General features: G+C 39.7%; 1 protein-coding gene across 4 annotated transcripts in view; it reads right to left on the bottom strand.

The window, feature by feature from the left end:
• PRDM5 (PR/SET domain 5) overlaps positions 1 to 21622 on the bottom strand; it is a 258063-nt gene that overhangs the window by 131916 nt on the left and 104525 nt on the right. For 2 of the 4 annotated variants that reach the window (XM_065907340.1, XM_065907342.1), the window contains exons 4-7: positions 8195 to 8369; positions 5907 to 6081; positions 4694 to 4786; positions 4313 to 4434 (exon numbers count right to left, since the gene is read on the bottom strand). In XM_065907340.1, coding sequence (XP_065763412.1) covers positions 4313 to 4434; positions 4694 to 4786; positions 5907 to 6081; positions 8195 to 8369 — 565 coding nt within the window. The remainder of the gene's footprint in view (positions 1 to 4312; positions 4435 to 4693; positions 4787 to 5906; positions 6082 to 8194; positions 8370 to 21622) is intronic. The other 2 variants (XM_065907341.1, XM_065907345.1) reach the window with 1 other exon arrangement.

Below are 21622 nucleotides of genomic sequence, written 5' to 3'. Positions count from 1 at the left end.
CTGACACAGTGTTTTAAAAAACAGAGACATCATTTTGCCAACAAAGGTCCACATAGTGACAGCTATGGTTTTCTCAATAGTCATATATGGATGTGAGTACTGGCCCATGAAGAAGGCTGAGTGCCAAAGAATTGATGCTTTTGAACTGTGGTGTTGGATTAGATTCTTGAGAGTCCCTTGGACTGCAAGGAGATCAAACCAGTCCATCCTAAAGTAAATCAACCCAGACTATTCATTGGAAGGATGGATGCTGAAGCTGAGGCTCCAATACTTTGCCCACCTGATGCCAAGATCTGACTCACTGAAAAAGACCCTGATGCTTGACGGGAGCCAGCACATGAGATCCCACCCATGACAAGGTCATGAGGAGGAAACCTGACAAACAAGGTAGATTAGGATTCCACGGATTTCAAAAAGCTGCCCCCGGCGCTCACCTTAAAGATGATATCTATCTTTCTGATGCTTGCTTTAATAGACTACTCCCTAATTTCTGTGACATAGGCAGAAGGCCTTCCCCGATCTCTTTCCAAATAAGAATCAACTTGGAACTTTAATCAGTATGTCTCCTGGGTGGCAGTATCTTATGAGATTATCCAGGATGAAAGGAGTGTTTTAATTTAAACTCCTTTGCTGGCATTCTAGTTTGTTTAGCAAATGCGTTTATGCCCTTGGTACTAATATGCATGACTGCTCATAATACCCTAATCATAAAATAGCATAAAGACCCTGATCATATAAAGGCCCTAATAGACATAGAGCCCATCGGGGGGTGAGGAAGCCCTATTAGAAAACACAAGAAAAATTATTCTAAAAGTGGTTATTGGGTTAACATTTGCTTGTTGTATTTTTGCTCTTAATGTGCTAAGGTTGTGCAGTGGAAACCTTTGTTAATATAGTTATAGATCTAGAAAAATAAGAGCTTAGCCCCAGTGTGGTAACAATGAGATGGTTGTTAACTGTTAGCTAGGAGTGCTAGGCAGAGGCTGCCTCACCGAAGCTGCAGAGTCTGTATGGGATAAACCTTTTAGATAAATTCAACTGACAAACTTCTGCAAAAGAATTGACCTTTGTGTTAACAAGGTTATACTTCTACAATGTTGTGACATGCTGTACTGTTGCCCCAAGAGACTGCAACTTTTCTGTTAAGATCACCACAGAAACTAAAAATAGGTTTACATTCACCTGACTTGCATAAAATGTCAACAGGCCCCAAGGCCAGGAGATAATGTACAAGACCCTCATAAACAAAGAAGTATGCAGAAAACACCCTGGTTTCCTAAAGGACAAGCTGATGTAATGTTAAACTATCTTCCCCTTAGAAATGTACTAACTTAGGGTATAAAAGCTACAGTAAAAAATAAAGCATTGCCAGACCCTGCAAACACCCCCAGTCTGGTGTCTCTCTCTCTCTCGCCGATGCCGCTCACCCTGAGGGTACCCCTGGATCCTGCCAAGGCTGGACCCCAGCAGATGCTGGGAAAGATTGAAGGCAGGAGAAGGAGACGACAGAGGATGAGATGGTTGAACAGCATCACCGACTCACTGGACACGAGCTCGAGCAGCTCCTGGAGACGGTGGAGAGCAGGGGAGCCTGGCCTGCTGCAGTCCACGGGGTCGCCAACAGTGGCCGCAACTGAGTATCTGAACAGCACAACAACCCCACAGTCCTCTGCTGTCCCTGCTCACCCCTTATGCCAGCTGCTCTCTGACTTTAGACCTTTTTCTTTCCCACCAGCGAGGTCAGGCTTGAGGGAGAGAACAGTGATAGAAGTGAGATTTCCATGATCACCCACCCCACCTTTCCCAACACTGCTGCCACTGCTCTGCCACTGGAGTCAGAGGCTACATACCATCCCTCCTCTTCAACCTTTTCTCTCCTCCTCGTGGCCTCTAGTCTTTATCCCAGAACCAGAATCCTAGTCCTCAGAAGAAATACGGGGAGAGTTTATGACTGTTTGCCTGAGAATGGAATAAATGTTATCTCCTGTAAAATCAAAATCTCTTGGTCAGCAACCACTGAATCAAATCAAAAGAGAAAAAATGGTTAAGATAGTTAAGGTGAGTTAAGGGGATCAACACCCTCACTGCTTCCTCTTGACTAACTGGAAAGGACACCACCCTACAAGTTTCCCCAGGGTCAAGGACAAGAGCAACTACGAAGCTACAACCAGACTTTATGGCACTTTAGTTTACTATATTTAGGTAAGTCTGATATTTCACTTTCCGATTCAGCTTTCAAAAACAGTCAGGAACATATTACTAACAAATGTGGGAGATGCAAGAAAAATTAATTCAACAATACCAAATACACAGTTACTTAAGTATTGTGAGTTTCAGCACAATGTGGGTTAAGTGTGCTTCCAGGAGCTGGTCTGAGAAACTACCCACCATGTGTTACAGTTGCTATGGAAAAATGTGATTCATATTTAAAAATTCAGCTTCTCTCTTCTCAGTATCTTAAATTCATATCACCTAACAAGGAACATTTGTCCTTGTCAGTGGTAAAGCTGCATGACCTTCTCTTTCCTTGAATACCTTTGTCTTTCTAGAGTAACAGCTTATACAACCATATGTACAAACACTGCTTTTTTCATTGTTCTAAATATGGAATATTCTTTCTCCAAATGTCCATATAGTTCACAGACAAAAGAGAAGAAGCAAGAGAGAGGCTATGAATGAGAGGCGGACTGTGTACCAATTCCAGCAAAAAGTATGTATGTGGCCTTTGGCTGAAATACAGTAAGTTTCACATTTTATAGAACCCACAACATAGAAAAATAAAAAACTTCCCTTTATAAATTCACTCCTACAAAATCACCATGAGTTTTCGGAATCAGTAATATTTTAATATCCAAACCAACTACAAGAAGTCTTAAAGAAATTATGCTTATACCACAGTCTGAAGACCACATGCCGAATAACAAGAACGTAAGTTTCCAGAGTTTTAGTGTGCATCTGGTTTTTTACTTAGTTCAGCAAAGTTAACTTTAAAAATGACATAAAAGATTTGTTATAATACACTGCAGACAAAGATGGGGGAAATTAAGAACAGCATTTTAAACCATAACAGCTATTAAAAAGCAAAAACTATGAAGAGACAGGTCTATCAAAAAGTCATGACTGCCTTTTGCAAACCTAGAAAAGGCCCAAGTATAAAGAATTCAGAAAAATGCCACCTTCTCTACATCAGTTATGTATCATTCAAAAGGAGAGAGAGGAGTCAGGACACTGTGAAGTCTAAGTGCTGTACATCCTTCTGAAGCTGTATTTCACAAGGCCATACCTCCTGCCACCATGAACTTTCACACATGGCTGGTACTCAGAGTTAGCCCAAACCGGTGATGTGAGGTTGGACCCAGTAGTCATGCTCACACAAAAAATATCCCAACTAGCTTTAAAGGAGACACTTTTTGGACACTGAATAAATATAGGAAACAGAAGCTGAGTTCCAACTATTCTTTTCCCCTGCATGTGCGAATAAACAGGATAGAAGAAAAGAAATAACACTTTCCTCCTATCCAGAAAGATATTTCCACCCTTAAGCCAACAGTAATAGTAATTACCTGAGAAAAATATCAGTACAGAAGGATGTGAGAAGTGCCGTGAACCTCAGTCTCCTTTAAGGAAAAGACACTAAGGAAACAAATCATTAACTCTGAAAGTATTAATCTGTTCAGTTTAGTGCAACAGACTCAACCCCTAAACCAAAATGCATTTACTGTGTGCTAGGCAGATGAAACCTAAGTAACAAAGTTTCTAACTGTTTAGCTATTGTTTAGCTGGCCATTAGAAAAAATTCAAATTGTATCTGCTTTATAAATTCAAATATATTCAATTTGCAGGTCAAAACGGTGCCAGTAATTTTCTCAAATACAGAAGAAATGTAAGAGTTTTTTAAAAAATGAAGTTTTACTGTGAAAATATTAAGGCAGAAGAGCCATCAGTTAGAAGTTTTTAAATATGTAGTTTTTAAATGTATCTACTATAAGAGAAATTTCACATGCTGAAGCACTAAAATTACTACTTAAAATATTAATTCTTAATACACCTGGCTACCAAGCACAAACAGATCCTAGCTTAGGTTTCCAGTTACGATTAATTCGGAAATGGGAAAAATGATGACTATCACTGAAATCAACTTAAAAAGAAATAATGTTCAGTGAAAGAAAAAAATTCCACTTCCAGAGATCTACATCTGTGTGAAATACAATGGAAAAGCAAGCTCTGTCCTTGAGAGTGAGAATTAAGAACAGACCGCAGCAGCCTGGGGAGAGGAGGCCCCTTTAAACATGGTCCTCTGATGACTCCTCACCGGTGTGAACATTCTCCTGGTGTCTCCTCAGGGCTTCCTTGCTCTTCAGCCTCTTCCCACAGCTGTCCGCCTTACACACAAACCTGGCATCTCCCTGGCATGTCTCCTGGTGCTGTTCAAAACTGCAAGACAAGCAGGACAGGGGAACAGGGAGAAGAAATGGTGAGGACACCTATTCATTTCTAGCATCCTGACTGGCTTTTGTAATGCATGCTCACAGGAGAGCTTCAGGGTCATTATAAGCATTACCTAGGCAGGCAGGAAGGAAAGCACTGAGATTCTGTAGCCATATGATACTAAATCACTAAGAAGCATGAAAGCATGCATGCCAATAATGACCCACAATCATGTAACAGCCATCTGATAACTCAGACACGAAACCTCGATGCTGAGCTGAAGGAAGAATTGCAAACAGAGCACTGAAAACTTCGTGAGGAATCCTTCAGACTGCTTTTCGCTGAGCACTGAAGAACACTGAGGGGAAATAGAAAAACAAACAAAAAAACTGGAAGTCTAGGACAAAAACGTATGAAAATACCTCTACTTCGAATAAAGTCACATTCATGATCTCCCTTTCTATTCTGTCTTTTGCCCTTTAAACTTTTTAGTAGCACCTAGCAGTAAGACTCAGCTCAGCAAAAGTATGTTCGATGTAGTATATATAACATAAATTCAATACAAACTGACGAGAATGCAGTTTTAAAATATATTCATTAAAAAGTATATAGTCTTTGCTTGTTTAAAAGTATATAAGAGAATTTCCAAATGTATAATCTCCTGCCATTATAAAAGTTAAAATTTTTCAAGTTTTGAATAGAAATTTTTAATCTCAAATATCATAAGCAAAAGTGGTTAGATATATGACAATTATTTTAATATGAAATACAGCATGTTTCAAAATTTTACTTGAATAAATACAAAATGAAACATTAAGCCTATGTTAAAGATTTCTTGCTCATATGCAAGGTGACATTCTGTTAAAAATAAAAGTTTATAAATATATGCATACACTTTCTCATTTTTAGTAACTTATGATACTGTAAAATACTTAAATAAAAGGATAAATTTATATGCTGTTAATATAAATAGTAAAAATAATACAGGGTGCTGAGCAATGGGTGGGACCATTTAATTCATTCCATCCTTATATCTTGTACATATTCATCTTTAAAGTGATTTCTCCAACACTGCTATGAAATAAACAGTGCTTTCCAAAATGTCCCTGTATTCTTTATACTCCAAACTCTCTCCATTTCGTTAACTTTTTTTTTTACCTGATTTCAGAGGGAGTATCACATACAGATCACTGAAACGCGATCTGCCACCTCAAAGCACTAGCTAAATTATGCATATCAGATTTCAGATTAGTACACCAATGAGTTTAATATTTAATGGCAAGTTGCTAAACTTCATAAACAGAATGTTTGAAAACTCAACATAAGAAAAGTTAATGACAATGACAATAAAGAATGCTTAATCTCTATACACACACCATCACAAAGGCACACAGGTTAGAAACTAACTATAAGACAAACCAAATAAATGAGTTAAAGTGTCAGCTTATAACTTCAGAGATTATCTTTAATGTACGCACTGTCTTTGCAAAGCCTGCTTAACTGGGAATTTCTTCCCACAGCTCTTGCACTTATATTCTTTCTCCTCTGTGGGTTTCTGGTGCAATGTCTGAAGATGCTCGGCAAGAATTTCCTCACTGGTAAAACTCGATTCACACTGGGGACAGGCATAGTCCTCTTTACAGCCAAAGCGATCTGCATATTTACAAGCAAGCAGAATTATGAGACAAAAATGAAGAGCCAAGAACTGCTCAGCTTTGCCCTTATTTTAAAATGAAAATTAACTGTGCTAATGGTACCAGCTTAATAAATTTTAATATCTCTATAAGTATGAATAGGCTGCCCATGAAAAATAACGGAAAGTGTTACTAGAACATTTTTTTAAAACCGTTCAACTTGTGTTTCACCAATTCAAAATCAACTTTCAATTTACCCTGTAACATTAACCTTTCACATCAAAGAGTTATTACAAACGTTGAACTGGAAAGCCAAAGTCTTCCCTGAAACAGGTCATCTTGAGTTCACTTTTAGCTGCAAGAAGAGAGAAGCCCAACCAAGGCGAACTATGCTGAATTACCAAGGGGAATCTCACATATAAGTGAAAAAAGACCAGGGTCGTAACAGTACTCATCCCAGCGCGCGGAGTGAGGCCCCACTGTCTCTCTGGCCAGCAGTCCCACGCGGACTGCCATGGCTATACCACACTTCAAAGTGCGCTATTTAACTTGAATGTGCCTCCTGATTATCAAATACAATTAGATTTAGATAAAATGCAGAAAATATGAAGGAATAAAAATCACCAATAACCCCATAATGAAGAGACAACTATTGTAATCTCTTTCCATGACTGACTTATCTTTTGTGAATTCGTATTTTATAGAGTCTAACAATAGCTACTTTTATGATCATATTTTTTATGTAGTTTCATACATAGTTGTTTTTTCCATTTAGTATTTTCTTAAGTCAATTTTTTTTAAACTTTAAGGTACCATAACTTACTTATTTAACCAAACTCTCCACTGATTGACATTTGAGTGGATTCTTTGTTTCTTTTGCTGGCTGTTTGTCTTTGCTAGATCTATTTTGGGGGGCTCTTTTGTTTGTTTGGGGGATTTTATGTTTTGCTTTGATAAACAAAACTAAATTCTAAAGAATCATTCCCATTGATTCTTTTTTATAAAAGAAACTGTTATTTTATTACTAAAGTCACAGTGGTAATAAGTATGAGACTTATTTTTAAGGTAAAACGGTGGACACAGTAATACCATACCCTTGGGGCAGTGTTAAAAATAAATACAAAAATAAAGAGAACGCAAAACTATATAGAAATAATTCCCATCACCCCAAATCTGATATCCCAACAACACAATGCAAATTGGAAAGACAAAACTGATAGCCTGTCCTCGTCTTCCTTTTAAATATTCCAGGCAAATAAAACAGAGGCATAATCTGGCAATACTGAGAAGACTCAAACTTTCTCAGTCAATGACATACAGTTAAAACAGAAAATTCACATAAAAGACATCAATACCACGGTGACTAAAGAAACCCATGTCACTTCTGAAGTGGCTTTGTTGAGCAAAAGGAAAAATACTCTAAAGAAAAGATCAGCCTTTTAGAAAACGTGAACACCTACCCCACCCTTCACAGTTCCCTTGTGACCGATCAGGAGTAAAACACAAATGAGAGAAACAAGCCCTGATGTCAAGTGGTCACCCACTGGCAGAGGATAAGCAAGTGACATGCATCCCCTAGACCGCGGGGCTGATAGAAGCAAGTCCACCTCCAGTCACTGCGCGTTTCCGGTGACCCTGCTAGGGCAACCCCGCAGTGCTGTGGGTCTCTACAACCAGACATTTCCAGATGCTACAGATTCTCAAAGGTCTTAAACAAGAGTGCGGCGCAGGAAAACTCCCACAGGGCCCAACAGGACCTCTGCACTCACTGTTCCCCACGTGCAGAAGAGAAAGTAAAGCCTCAGAGTCAGTGACCAGCCTGGTTACAACATGGGTGAACGACAAAGTCAGGGCCAGAGGACAAAAATCCCCATTACTAGTCCCCTACCAGTGAGAGCAGGGAGCCGCCACAGACCCTAGCAGCCTGCAGAACACATCCATCACACCCTCCAGCCCACCATTCCCTCCCTGCTGGAAGACAGGCTCATGGCTGGATACCCTCTGAGAATTCTGACAAAAACTAACTTAATTTTGAGAACACACTATTACAATGCCGTTATAATTCAAGCACATTTCAAACTTTATTTCTCCTACAACTTGCATTCTCCTGGCCCACCAGTTAGAGTTAATACCTTTTCTGCTAGCTGTTGATTGTCCTTTAGAAAGTTTACCTTCCTCTTCACTGATCACTGTCATAACTTGCTGTTCTTCCTCATCGGCCTCCATGTCACTGTCCAGGCAGCCAATCAGCAGCTCCGTATCTGTTTCTATATCGTCAACTGCCAAATAGAAGATATTTTCTCCTTCCTAAGACAAAAGTAAAAATACATGCTGTTGTAGGATCAACGTATCTCACTAATTAAAAAATGCTGTCATTTCTGACATAAGAAACCATTTTAAAATACAGAGTCCAATGTGCTCATGTAAAGTTACTATCACTTTTTTAAATCTTTTTTTTTAATCTGAACACTGAAAAAAGGAAACTGACAATATTTAGTCACCTGGCAAATACAAATATATATTAAAGATAGTGATGTTTATGAATGAAACAAAGGAAATACAATGAAATACAAATGAAATAAGGACAATTATTTAAATTTCTAAAAATAAATTTTACACCATTAATTGGCTTTATGCAGTAACACCTTGTGGAGGTCCCTAAATACAGTAGAAAATAAATCTGTTAAGCAACGATGTCATTTCTGAACCCAAAAAGAGAGCAATGAGGTATCAATGATTTAATTATGATTAATATAAAATGCAAAACTAAAAGAGGGAAAAAACTGTCACGTTATAACACAAACCAGAGAAACTGCAAATGAACCCTGAAAGGATTTCCAAAAACAGAAGAAAGACTAGGCACCCGGGAGGTTCAAAGTACATAGGTAATCATGTGTACCTAAATCCCACCAAAACAACAGAAGAAAGAAGAAACAAGTTCTACCATCAACATATCACCATCTTTCAGAAAACTCAAGGAGACAGAAATCAGCCAGGGTTGCTAATGCAGAAGAAATCTCAACCCATAACACACCAAGAAGAGGAATGTTGCAAAGAATAACGTAGGGAAACCCCAGAGAACTTCATACTTGGAATCAGCAAAGCCCCTCTGGGCCTGGGGCCAGTCACCAGGGAAGCCAGAACGGGGCTGCTTAGCTGGCTGGCCTTAGGAGAAACACTCAGAACGTCTGTCTTTTACAGAGTTGAGGATTTGTTCTGAGAGGGCTCCTGGTTTGACTGCCAGGATAAAGAGAAGTAGAGCATAGACTGAATTTACTGAACTTTCAAGGTGACCAAGTGAAGGAAAGAACAAGGACAATGAGTTCACCCAGGAGTGAAATCCAGCACAAAACAAAGCCTCCTCTCCTCGGACAGTACCGCAGAGTCTACGCTGGGGGGGAAGGGAGTGAAGGAGAAGAGGGGAGAGAGGAGGAGGAGGAGGCGTGTGTAATGAATGCACACATGTACACAGAGCAGAACTCCGGAACACTGGAAAGTATGTATCAGATTGTTACACGGTTATCATTGTGAGGCTGGGAGACGTAGGAGTCATTTCAAATACTACTTCAGTTTCTTCTTACAACAAGGATTTCTTTGCAATTTTGAAAATAATAAATATTACAAAATTCCATGGATGAGACAGAAATTATGATCACATTTATCAAATACTGTGCAAGGGAGGACTGATTCAAAAGTTCAAAGCAATGAAGCACATCTAACCATTAGCTGCAGTTAATTAAATGGAAGCTTCTATAACATTTAGAGATTCGTGGAAGTTCATGAATTTAATACCTCCAGAAACACAAAAAAAGTTATTTCTAATTAAGAACACAGTAAATTTCTGTACAACTGTTAAACAAAAAACCAATGTGGACATTCAGCAAAATGAAGATTTCTCTTTAAATTAACTCAGAAGTAACACTTTCCAGGGTTTGGAAAGTACTTACTAAAACAGTCACCCAAAGCAACCAAGGACTCATCTAATGAAGATTTCAGAAAATAATTATAAATCTTAGTGCTTATCTGATCAATATCCAAGAAAGTTAATTGAAATGTCTTTCCAGTATATTTGTCATTAATTTTATGATGACCTTCAAAGCACCAAGAGAAGATAATAATTTTTAATTTTAAAATGTGATAGCATTAACTTAAACTGCAATCATAAGACACAGCATACCTATTTAGGGGTTCTGTAATAAAAAATATTTTAATATACCAGTTAAAGCCTCAATTTAATGAAAGCAATGGCAGCATTACAAGCTCCAAGGATCAAAACTACACGTTCTATCCGTACTCCAAACTTGTGATAACAAGAGGAATGTCACAACAGGAATGTCTCCAATCTAATTATTTAATGGAGCTGTTTAAATATCTTTTTACATATAATTCCCACCAGTACCCAAACCAAGAACCTCCTCCTTTACATTTACCATTTAAGAAGCATCCTCTTAAACTGCTTCCTTGCCTACTCGTAGCTGACTTAATCACTCAATAACCTTTCATTACATCATTCTCCTCCTTCAAAACGTCCGGCTGTCAGAACCTGCTGGGTTTCCAATCCCTGGAGCTCTCTCAAGCTCTCTTGGGGTGTTTTTCCCCACCTGTAGGCTCATTCCTCTGATAGTCCAGTTGGTAAAGAATCCACCGCAATGCAGGAGGCCCAGGTTTGATTCCTGGGTTGGGAAGATCCGGTGGAGAAGGGATAGGCTATCCACTCCAGTATTCTTGGGCTTCCCTTGTGGCTCAACTGGTAAAGAATCCACCTGCAATGCGGGAGACCTAGATCTGATCCCTGGGTTGGGAAGATCCCCTGGAGAAGGAGAAAGCTACCCGCTTCAGTATTCTGGCCTGGAGAATTCCATGGACTGTATAGTTCTTGGGGTCGCAAAGAGTCAGACATGAGAGTGACTTTCACTTTCAGGTTCATCCCAGGCCCAATCTCCTGCCCTTTGGCAAGAAGGGTTTAAAGAGCCTGACCCAACACTCGTGGACTAAGCATCAACTCCCAGTTGTCATTAGCCGGCCACGGCCTCTAGCTTTGATAACTATTTTAATATTCTTTGTTTCTGGCTACGTGGGTCTTTGCTGCTTTGCAGATTTTCCTCTAATTTGGCACCTGGGCCTCTCACTGCAGTGGCTCCAGTAGCTGCAGCCCCCAGGCTCTAGAGCACGGGCTCCTCAGCTGTGGCGCATAGGCTTAGCTGCTCCAGCAGCCTGTGGCATCTTCCCGGACCAGGGATCAAACCCGTGTCTCCTACATCAGCATGTGGATTCTTTACCACTGAGCCACAAGGGAAGCCCCTGCTGTAATATTCTGAACCTGAAATTTACTTCTCTTTATTTCAGCTATGGTTTCTGGTTATGGGGTTTATGGCTTATTCCCCTGAAGAGCAGGGTGACCACATATAAGCATGACGTACTCCTTTCCCAGTTTGGAACCAGTCAGTTGTCCCAAGTCCAGCTCTAACTGTTGCTTCTTGACCTGCATACCTCCTGAGGTTTCTCAGGAGGCAGACAAGATGGTCTGGTATTCCCATCTCTTTAAGAATTGTCCAGTTTGTTGTGATCCACACGGTCAAAGGCTTTAGCGTAGTCAATGAAGCAGATGTTTTTCTAGAATTCTCTAGCTTTTTAAACAGCACATTAAAAAGCAGAGACACTACTTTGCTGACAAAGGTCCATATAGTTAGTGCTATGGCTTTTCTAGTAGTCATGTACGGATGTGAGAGTTGGACTCTAAAGAAAGCTGAGCACCGAAGAATTGATGATTTTGAACTGTGGTGTTGGAGAAGACTCTTGAGAGTCCCCTGGACTGCAAGGAGATCAAACCAGCCCATACTAAAGGAAATCAGTCCTGAATATTCATTGGAAGCACTGATACTGAAGCTGAAGCTCCAGTACCTTGGCCACCTGATGCAAAGAGCCAACTCATCAGAAAAGACCCTGATGCTGGGAAAGATTGAAAGCAGGAGGAGACGGGGACGACAGAGGATGAGATGGTGGGATGCCATCACAGACACAATGGACATGAGTTTGGGTAAGCTCTAGGAGATGGTGATGGACAAGGAGGCCTGGCGTGCTGCAGTCCATGGGGTTGCACAGAGTCGGACACCAACCCCTGAAGTGAGCTCCTCAGCAGCAGAATCACTACTTGCATTTACATTTTAGGGATGAGGCGCCTTCCTGGGACTTTGCCCAGGGGCTGGGGTCCTATTTTGGTTCCTGCACCAGCTCTAGGTGATTTTGTTGAAAATTCAACTTTAACCAAAAGAAAGCTGTTCAACATAATGGTCTATTCAAAAGCAAATATTCCTCAGTCATTGATTTTCATTGTACTGGTGATCCAAATACAAAATAGAGTGAGTGATTTTACAATCGTTATGCATCTCCTGCATTACTGCTCATCATTGTGAATTTTTGTTTTTCAGTCATGTTTCATTTTCCTTTATCCGTATATCATCTTCAGTTAATTATGTTTATTGCCAAGCTGTATGTAGTATCAAAACGTTGCAAGAAGCTAAACACCCAACAAAATACATTGAAAAGGAATAAATGTCTAACAACTGGTTTTAAAAGATTTATCAAATGTCATTTTTTATAGAAAAAATTATATATCAATGTGCCCCCCCAAAGAAAAAGATATGAACAAAGATGTCAATAGACTTTGTTTCTAAACAGAAGGAACTGTATTTTGCATAGTTTTCTGCTAACCCCAGTGTTTCAATTTTTCTAGAGTTAACAAGTGTTACTTTTGTAGTAAAAGGAAAAAAATTAATAAAACAAAACAGGTTCCTTGATACCAGGAAATGGTACTATACAGTGGCTAAGAGGTTTGGGCTGGCCAGGGTTCAAATCTCCTTCTACTATTAATTAGCTGTGTAACTAAGCAAACAGCCTAATGTCTCAAACGACCAGTTTCCTCATCTATAAAGGAAAGAAAACAATGCTGCCTATCTCATAGGCTGACTGTGAGAATTAAACATGAAAATACCTGTAAAATCTAGCAAGGTACCTGGTACAAGTTAAGTATCCATTGCTGAAAACTACTGCTCTTAGTATTATACAAAATTCAAAAACCATTGGTTAAAATATTCATTTTTCAAAATCTGCTTAAATTAGATTGTCACATAAACAAAGCTGCTGTGACAATGCTAAATTTCATTTGGCCAAATTCTGTCAGTCAAGATATTTATATAATACACTACACTGCCTGCCTATCAGACCTCTGAAATGCTCTGGATCTCTGATCCTCAAGCTCTGTTCACTAGATAACGTGCTAATATTTTCCTCTGGTTTGTACCTCTAACGCCAGCTGCTTGTCTGAACTATGCTCTCCTTAAATGACCAATCTCTGTTTGGCCTGAGGGGTTTCCATGACATGGGGTTTTCAGGGCTGAAACTGAGGGAGTCCTGGGCAAATCAGGACTCTAGAGAACAAAGTCTAGATATCTGGATGACCTGTTACCAGGTCACTCCAGATAACACCCATGATACTCTCCAAAACCACCTTCTAAACTCTAATTAAAAAAAAAAAGAAAAAATAAATAAAAAATAAACTCTAATTAAGATTTTCTGGGACTTCCCTGGTGGTCCCGGGGTTAAGACTCAGTGTGCTTCCACTGCAGGGGGCACAGGTTCAATCTCTAGTTGGGAAACTAACATCCCACACGCTGCGCAGTGCGGTAAAAAATAAAGATGACTTCCTAATAACAGCATTCACTGTGCTCATCTGCTCCAGCGCCCACGTCCAGCGCCAGCTCAGGATTCTAACATAAAGAGCCGGTCCTCTTCCCAAACATGGCTCCAACAGCTTGCCAACTGGTAATCTAAACCCGCTTTGTCCTCTCACCCCCAACAATCCTTCAAATGAACCTGCCCCCTGTTCTTCAGTCCTACCAGTGTAATGCCTCTCAGAAAAGACTGAGCTCATTCCACCTTAATATTGATACAACTGCAGACACGCCACCTGGCCTCCCTGCCGCAACTCAGCATTGTGTGAGACACAGCTCATGTTCATCCTCCAAGAAACTGTCTCTAATCTACCAAACACACAGATTCTAGGAGCTCTTCAATTGGACACCTCCAATTTATTTCTGTGGTTTTCATCATTAATTCATGTGATCAATGACATTCTAATGTGTCTCCCCAAAGATGGTTGTCTCCCCAAAGATGGTTGTCTCTTGTCTCCCCAAAGATGGTTTCCTCAAGGAAGTAACAAGAATTGCCATGTATCCCTCACGACATAACCTATACTCCTAATTTGCTCAGTATTTCAAATAATGAACAGTAAAAGTGAACACTAAAATATTTGTGTCTACAGAAGAAAAGCACTTATTAGTAAAAAGATTACTAATATCCTCCTTCGTTTACTTTTGGTGGGAGGCTACTACAGTAACCTAGGTCTTGGATAATGGTAACTTGGGAGGATTATGGCAGGGAAATAGTGGAGATGGCGAGAAGGAATCAGACTCTTGAGGATGATATGAAGAGAAAGCTGACACCGTTCCCTGACGGGCTGAATATGGAGTGTGAGAGGAGGAGAAGAGTCAAGGAGTACAAGGTGAGGAAGTTCTCCCTCAAGCATTCACAGATGTTACTCTATTTAATAATAATTCTTCTTACAGATTCAAACTGAAACACTAAAAAATTCTGCTTTAAAAGACATACCTTCTCTGTATGTATAAATGTATTTTCATGCGGTTTCACTCAGGCACCCAAGAGTACTAGTCAATTCAGCTGTTACAAAGCTAATAACTACCATTTTTCTTTTCTCCTGTGGCCACACAGCTCAGGATGCAAGATCCTAGTTCCCTGACCAGGGATCGACCCTCAACAGTGAAAGCGTAGCATCCTAACCACTGGACCTCCAGGGAATTCCCTCAAATTAATTACTATTCTTCAACAAATCTGCAAAGTCAGAGTCATTCAAAATATCCAAAAGGAAAAAAATTATTTTAGATAATAAACTACTTGCAAAGCTCTTTGGACAGTCAATGCATTCTGATAAAGAAGCATAATAGAATTCCGATCTGTTTAAGACAGCTGAAAAAACAATGGTGGCTTGGAATTCATTAGATTCATCACTTTGGTAACATCATTACAGAATTCAGATTTACAGACAAATTGACACACACAAAACTTCTCTGATGGGAATATTTTCTGATGTCAGGGTTTCTGAACAAATTTATGTAACGAAGACAAATCCAGAGAAAAGCAATAATCTGGCTGGGATGATTCAACAGGAAAGTCAGGGGTAGTGTTACGTGGTACAGCCATTACAGGGCATTTTCTTGAGGTGGGGGTGGGGGGGAAGCTCCACCAAAATTCATACACACCAAAAGAATTATTTCTGAATTCAGAAAGTATAGAAGGATAGCCATTCACTGTCATGAATTTTGAGTGGATTAACAGTGGAAATGGTCTTCAATAAGAACACTACTATCAACATCAGTATCTCATCCCACACTAGTAACCTGTTCTTGTCACAACAAGGAATCTTGCACAGTGAATAAGAAATTTCATCACAGGAATCAATCCGTGGACAAAGGAATCCCATCCCCCACTCCAGAGCAAGAATTCAGGCCTGGAGAGGAGTACAAGGACAGTGGGCTTTGTAATCACGCTAGGAACTCAGAGTATCCTGCCACTTTCTGGTGTGTGGACACCTTCCTTATCCCCGTGGGCCTCAACTTCTGCATACAAAGGGCAGGAAAAAACAGCATTCCTGGATGTCTTTATGCCTTGGCCCTTAACTGCTAACTTCTGATAGTGGCTAAAACACTCAGAAGAAGTAACACCTCACACTGACAGAGCACTTGCAGTTTTCTCACGTTTTTCAGATCTCACGTTTTCATCAGATCGTCACAGGAGTCCTGCGACATACGGACAGAAATGTCAGGTACACTTGACAGACTCTGCTTTGGAGGCAGAAAAACACGGCTTGGGACTCAAGGACATAACCTTATCTTAACTTCTCTCAGTCACCTAATCTATAATATATAGCCAACAGTACATACAGCTCAAAGAGTTGTTTCAATGATTTAAAAATAGAGACTGTAAAGTGTATCTAGGAGACAGTAGGCACTCAGGAGGTGGTTGGCATCAGGGTCTCATCTCCAACAGAAACTCCTCCAATCAGCCCACATTTTACATATGGAAAAACTGAGGCTCAGAGATGAGAAATAAATCATAAAGAATCAAACACAGTGAATACTGGAGCCAGTCTAGAACCTGACACCAGAATAACAATGAGAACTCACATGATTAAGCCATGAATGAAGCAGAATTACTTAATGTATGTGGTTATAATTACAAGTTTACTGAATAAAACATTTTCCAAATGAACCTAAAATAACCCAATGAATTTAAAGGCTAAAGGGAGTTTGTTCCCATATAACTTTTTGTTCTTTCTTTTTATTTTTCAATGACTCACAAAATAATTTTCTTTATTTGGTTAAACACTGGGCTCAGAAACTATTGTTTACTCTGTTATCTCAATCTCGTGTATAGGAAACCAACTCCACTCCACTGTCTACCTACACCTGGCATGAATGCATTCTTAGAGTAGCTGCTCTCACGAACGGGAGTCACCAAAGAAAGAACACTTAGTCAGGAGGCAAAGATGGCTCCGGCCGTCCCACTCTGGGGTTCCTTCTCCTCAGGCACGTCTCCTGTCACCTCTGGAAAATGATGGAGGTGAACTTTATTATCTCACTCCTTCCAGAGCTGGATTCAAGCACAAACAAGATACACTCATCTTTCTGAGAACCAAGTCAATGAATCTGAAGGGAACAGTACACCTATAGGCTGACATGATCATTGCTTTTCCTCTTGGGTCTCACCCAACCAGACATCAGATAAAGAAAGGCATCGCTTGGTAAGATTTTATCAATGTGACTGCTTCTGTACTGTGGCCATAGTTAGGATCAACTAAACTATCCATGCCTTCATACTAACCCTTTCTGATTCTATCACCATTTCAAAACATTTACTCCTGGATATCTAGGAGATGTAACTAAATTCCCTATCTCCCTTCAATATCCAACATTGCTTATAAACTTCATCTTTCTCTGACAATTTGCCCATTGTCCCTTCTCAAGTACCAGACCTCATGAGGTCATATTTCCTAAACTCATGCATTTGAGGTTCAGTTCTGCTATTTCAAAACAGCGAAAGTAACTGTCTCCTGTTTTGAAGAAAATACTAATCCTCACTGTGTGCATATAAACATTAACTCTAGGAGTGGCCACGGGTGACTTGGTATTCTAGCTGTGCTGGTCTGTAACTTAACTTGACTTTTGTTTACTTGTTGGCAGACTATTGTCCACATGTGGACTATGCAACAAAAACCATGATTCTGAAATTGGCAATGGCCTAATTCACTGTGGATCAGAAAGGTAGTAAACTGAAAATTCAAAGTATCTAGCTAAGATGACTTAGCTTCAAAACAACTCTCGGTCTTAAACATTCAAGCAGTCAAAGCTAATGTGAGGAGACGTCCGCTTCCAAAGTTTGGACTTCTACTCAATAATCAATACAAGTAGAACACAAGTGATGAAGGTGGAGAAAAGAAAATAAAATGAAACAGTAAGGATTTTACATTTAATATCCTCTCACTTAACTTTTCCTTACTAAAATCCTGAATCAGTCTCCACATCAGTTCTATAGAGCTCCAAACACAAAACAAACAAACAAAAAAAATCATTATCACAGCAAAATTCACCAAACATGTCTATCAATATTGATCTAACAATAAAACCTAAAATCCTTAAAATGAGACGTAACACATCACAGTATCCCAATTTACCTTCCACCCCCTTCCCAGCTGGGGCTCTGTACCAAGCCTGCGGCTCTCTCGAGAGCTGCCTGGGGGTGGGGCTGACTGTTTCAGGTCTGGCCAGGTGAGCTGTGCTGACCCATGCAATGTGATCAGAAGCAAAGTGAATCATGTCCAAGGGAGAGCTTTCAGAGTCATCACATGTTTGGGTCACTTCTCTTTCCCCTCTGCTGGGAAAATGCAGGCCCCATTAAGGGCTGTTCCTTCAGACCTATGTGGAATCACATAGGATAGAATTGTGGATAGAATTGCAGCTTCCAGCAGCCCAGACTTGTGTGAACAAGAGATAAATCTTCATTGCTATAAACCACTAAGAGTTTACGGTTGTCTTTAGAGCAGTCTTCTTGGCAAAAGTTGACTTATATAATGAAGTGAAGTGAAGTCACTCAGTCATGTCCAACTCTTTGTGACCCCATGGACTGTAGCCTGCCGGGCTCCTCCGTCCATGGGGTTTTCCAGGCAAGAATACTGGAGTGGGTTGCCATTTCCTTCTCCAGAGGATCTTCATGATCCAGGGACTGAACCCAGTTCTCCTGCAACGTAGGCAGATGCTTTACCGTCTGAGCCACAAGGGAAGCCCTGTCTTATACAATAAGACTTAATACAATAATTTAAGCAAAATTATATTTTTAAAAAATATTTTAAGAGTAAGAAGAAAAAAAAAAAGAGTAAGAAGGAAACAGCTGTCAATCAAGGAAAGTAATTATGAACAGTGCAGGATAAGCTAATTTTGTGTTCTGTAAGAAAAATGAAGTTTCAAACAAATGCAAATAACATTGTCTCTTTTCTAATCCCAGCTCATAATCAGTCACATGGCAAGAAAAAAATTTAATATGATTCCAAGAAACAGGATACTATGTTAAACAAAAATTAAGTCTACAAACAAAGAAAAATCAATTACAAATATACATATCTTCTTTTGAGGGGTTCAAGAAAAGACAGTAATGTTTGAGGCATCTTAAGAAACAAATTTGACATCACAGAGAAAAAAAGTCAACAGAAGCAGTGAGAACAATACAAAGAAAAATTTGCTATATAGAAAAGAAGCAAAGTGATCCTAAGACACTAACTCTTCCCAGGGGGAAAAATGTATACTTCAGCTATTTTATCTAAAGATAACTTATCGATATTGACAGGCTAAAAAATTTTAGAAGTGAATATTACGGAGAATAGGGTACCTGTTAAATATTTTATATACATTAGAAGGCATATTTTGTTCCTACAGTATATCTATACTATTTTTACATACAATGTTTAAAGGTTACTTTATAGTTACTACAAAATATTGGGTACACTCCCTGTGTTGTACACTATAACTGTGAGCCTGTCTTACACCCAACAGTTTGCACCTCCGACTTCCCAGCCCTTCCCCTCTCTCACCACTGTTCTCTTTATCTGTGAGTCCACATCTTCATGTTTTAGTCACTAGTTTGTTGTATTATTTTTTAGATTCCCCATGTAAATGATATATCATACAGCATCTGTGTTTCTCTGTCTGATTTATTTCACTTAGCATAATGCCATTTGAGTTCTATCATGTTGTTGCAAAAGGCAAGATTTCATGCCTTTATTTGCTCTATTTTGTATTAGAACCTCTTTTAACTGACCTTCAGCTGACTGACTGCCCAGATTCCCCGACGCCCTGTTCGCCCTACAATCTGCCGGACGCGGCCAGGCCAGTCCTCCCATCACGGCCTGTTTCCTGCTGTCCCTGTGCACTTCTGTCTTCACCCCTTGACTTGCCTGCCTGAGTCCCCAGAGGCAGTTGTGTTTGTTCCCACACCTGTTTATGCCACTGGTAAGTTACTACAATTATGTAACTTAGCTAAACATTACATACAGCAAAAATGTATTAGTCAGAAAAAACTCAATAGTTTCTAAGAAAACCAACTGACAGTTTTGAAAAGAACCCTGCAAAGCAATCTGAGGGCAGAATCTGTCCAGCTCTATGATTTCCTCCCATCTTTTATAATTGCTGTGTTTTCTGTAATTTGACAGGTTTTTTAAGGCTTACCTTTTGGTGTTTTAGTAAAACTGGATACTATACAGAGTGGTTATGAAAAAAAAATATGGTAGCAAACTCTAGTGAAAAAACCTAAAAGCAGAAGCAAAAAACTGCAAAATAAATGTATATTTATAAAACAAGGTAAGCTGGTTGAAATATCAGTTCTATGATTCCTACTAGGACACACTGTCACTATCACATCAGAAAAGAGAGTTTCAAATGAATTATTATATAAGCAAGCTAGAGTTCTAGGTCCTGCAAACATTCCTCCCTAACCATCTAGGCTGGCCCTCTCAAAGTATTTACCACCATGATCTGCATTTATTTACCTGTATCCCCATTAGGGCTGTAAAGTGTATAGGGGAAGAGATGATTTACCCATATGACACAAAATTATCACTCACTAAATATTAATTAGTACAAGTTGCATAAAAATTAGCTAAGCACAGACCTCTCTTTTCTCCTGCCTCCTCCCTTTTCCAAAGACTGTTAGCTCTCTGAGGGCCGACCCTTTACCATATTCCTCCTTGTATGAATCTCAACACTAATGCAACGTCTTGCTTAATGCAGGCTATCAAAGGAGGGAAAAAAACTGTAATTTGCTTTTGAATTAATATGACAGTGAAAGCAAGAATGTCATTCAGGAAAGTGGAACTCACCACAAAAAGAATCGCAGAATCCATTTCCCATTCCTAACACATTCTTAAGAATTAAAAAAAAAAGAATTCAAAAGTTAGCCAATAATGGGAATACTTTAACCAACTGGAAATAAGAGAACCAATTAGACAAGCAAATGTGCTACCCAAAAAGAAGATCTAAGTCAGAGCAAGCATACCCAACTCAACAAATCTAGAGTTAATCTGAAAATCTATTAGAGAAACAGAAGATTCATCCAACACAGTTCCTGTAGTACATAACGTGCAGAGGACTACGGGATACTCACACTCACCAGAAAGCCCACTTTTGTTCCTAGGGCTTTAAGTGCGCTCGGTGGTAACAGAACAATCTGGTTAAAGTAAAATGAAGAACAAGAAAGGACCAAGACAGTTGTACAGAGTAGCAGCTGCAGAATTTTAGGAGGTAGTTTCACAACAGCATTTGAAATTCACAAGCTGGATGGGCTTTGGACAAGACAAGATCATGAGGAAATGGGTTTATTAAAGTAGGGAAAACAACAACAGCAAAGTCACTGCATCGCAGAATGTACAGTCAAGCTATGAAAAGAAAAACCCCAGCTAGAACACTGGGGATTACAGGACAGTGGCAGAACACTAGACAGAAAAAGCAGCTTCAACACATGGAAGAGCTGAGAAGTTAGGCCCAGATTAAACCTGCCTGTGAACTGCAGCATTTGAGGAAAATCACAAGGTAATCTGATCAGACTCAAGTGACAGGAAAAAAGATGCAAAGTAGAAACCTGTAAGATATTTGAAAAATGTGATGGTATATGTCATGTGTCACCTTAACTGGACCACAGGGTGCCCAGACATGTGATCAAACATCATTCTGGGTGTGTCAATGTGAGTGCTGCCGGATGCAATTAACATGTGGATTAGTAAATGGAGTAAAGTAGACTGCCCTTCATGGTATGGGTGGGCCTCATCTAACCAGCAGAAGACCTGAATAGAATAAAGGCTGACTTTCCAGAGAGTGAGAGAGATTCCTCCTGCCTGCCTGTCTTCAAAGAGGGACACTGGACTCAGGGTGAAACACTAGCTC

This window comes from Muntiacus reevesi, chromosome 16 (assembly GCF_963930625.1).
Source record: "Muntiacus reevesi chromosome 16, mMunRee1.1, whole genome shotgun sequence".
Lineage (NCBI taxonomy): Eukaryota > Metazoa > Chordata > Mammalia > Artiodactyla > Cervidae > Muntiacus > Muntiacus reevesi.
The sequence above is the reverse complement of the archived record's forward strand: the minus strand, read 5'-3'. Positions and strand labels throughout refer to the sequence as shown.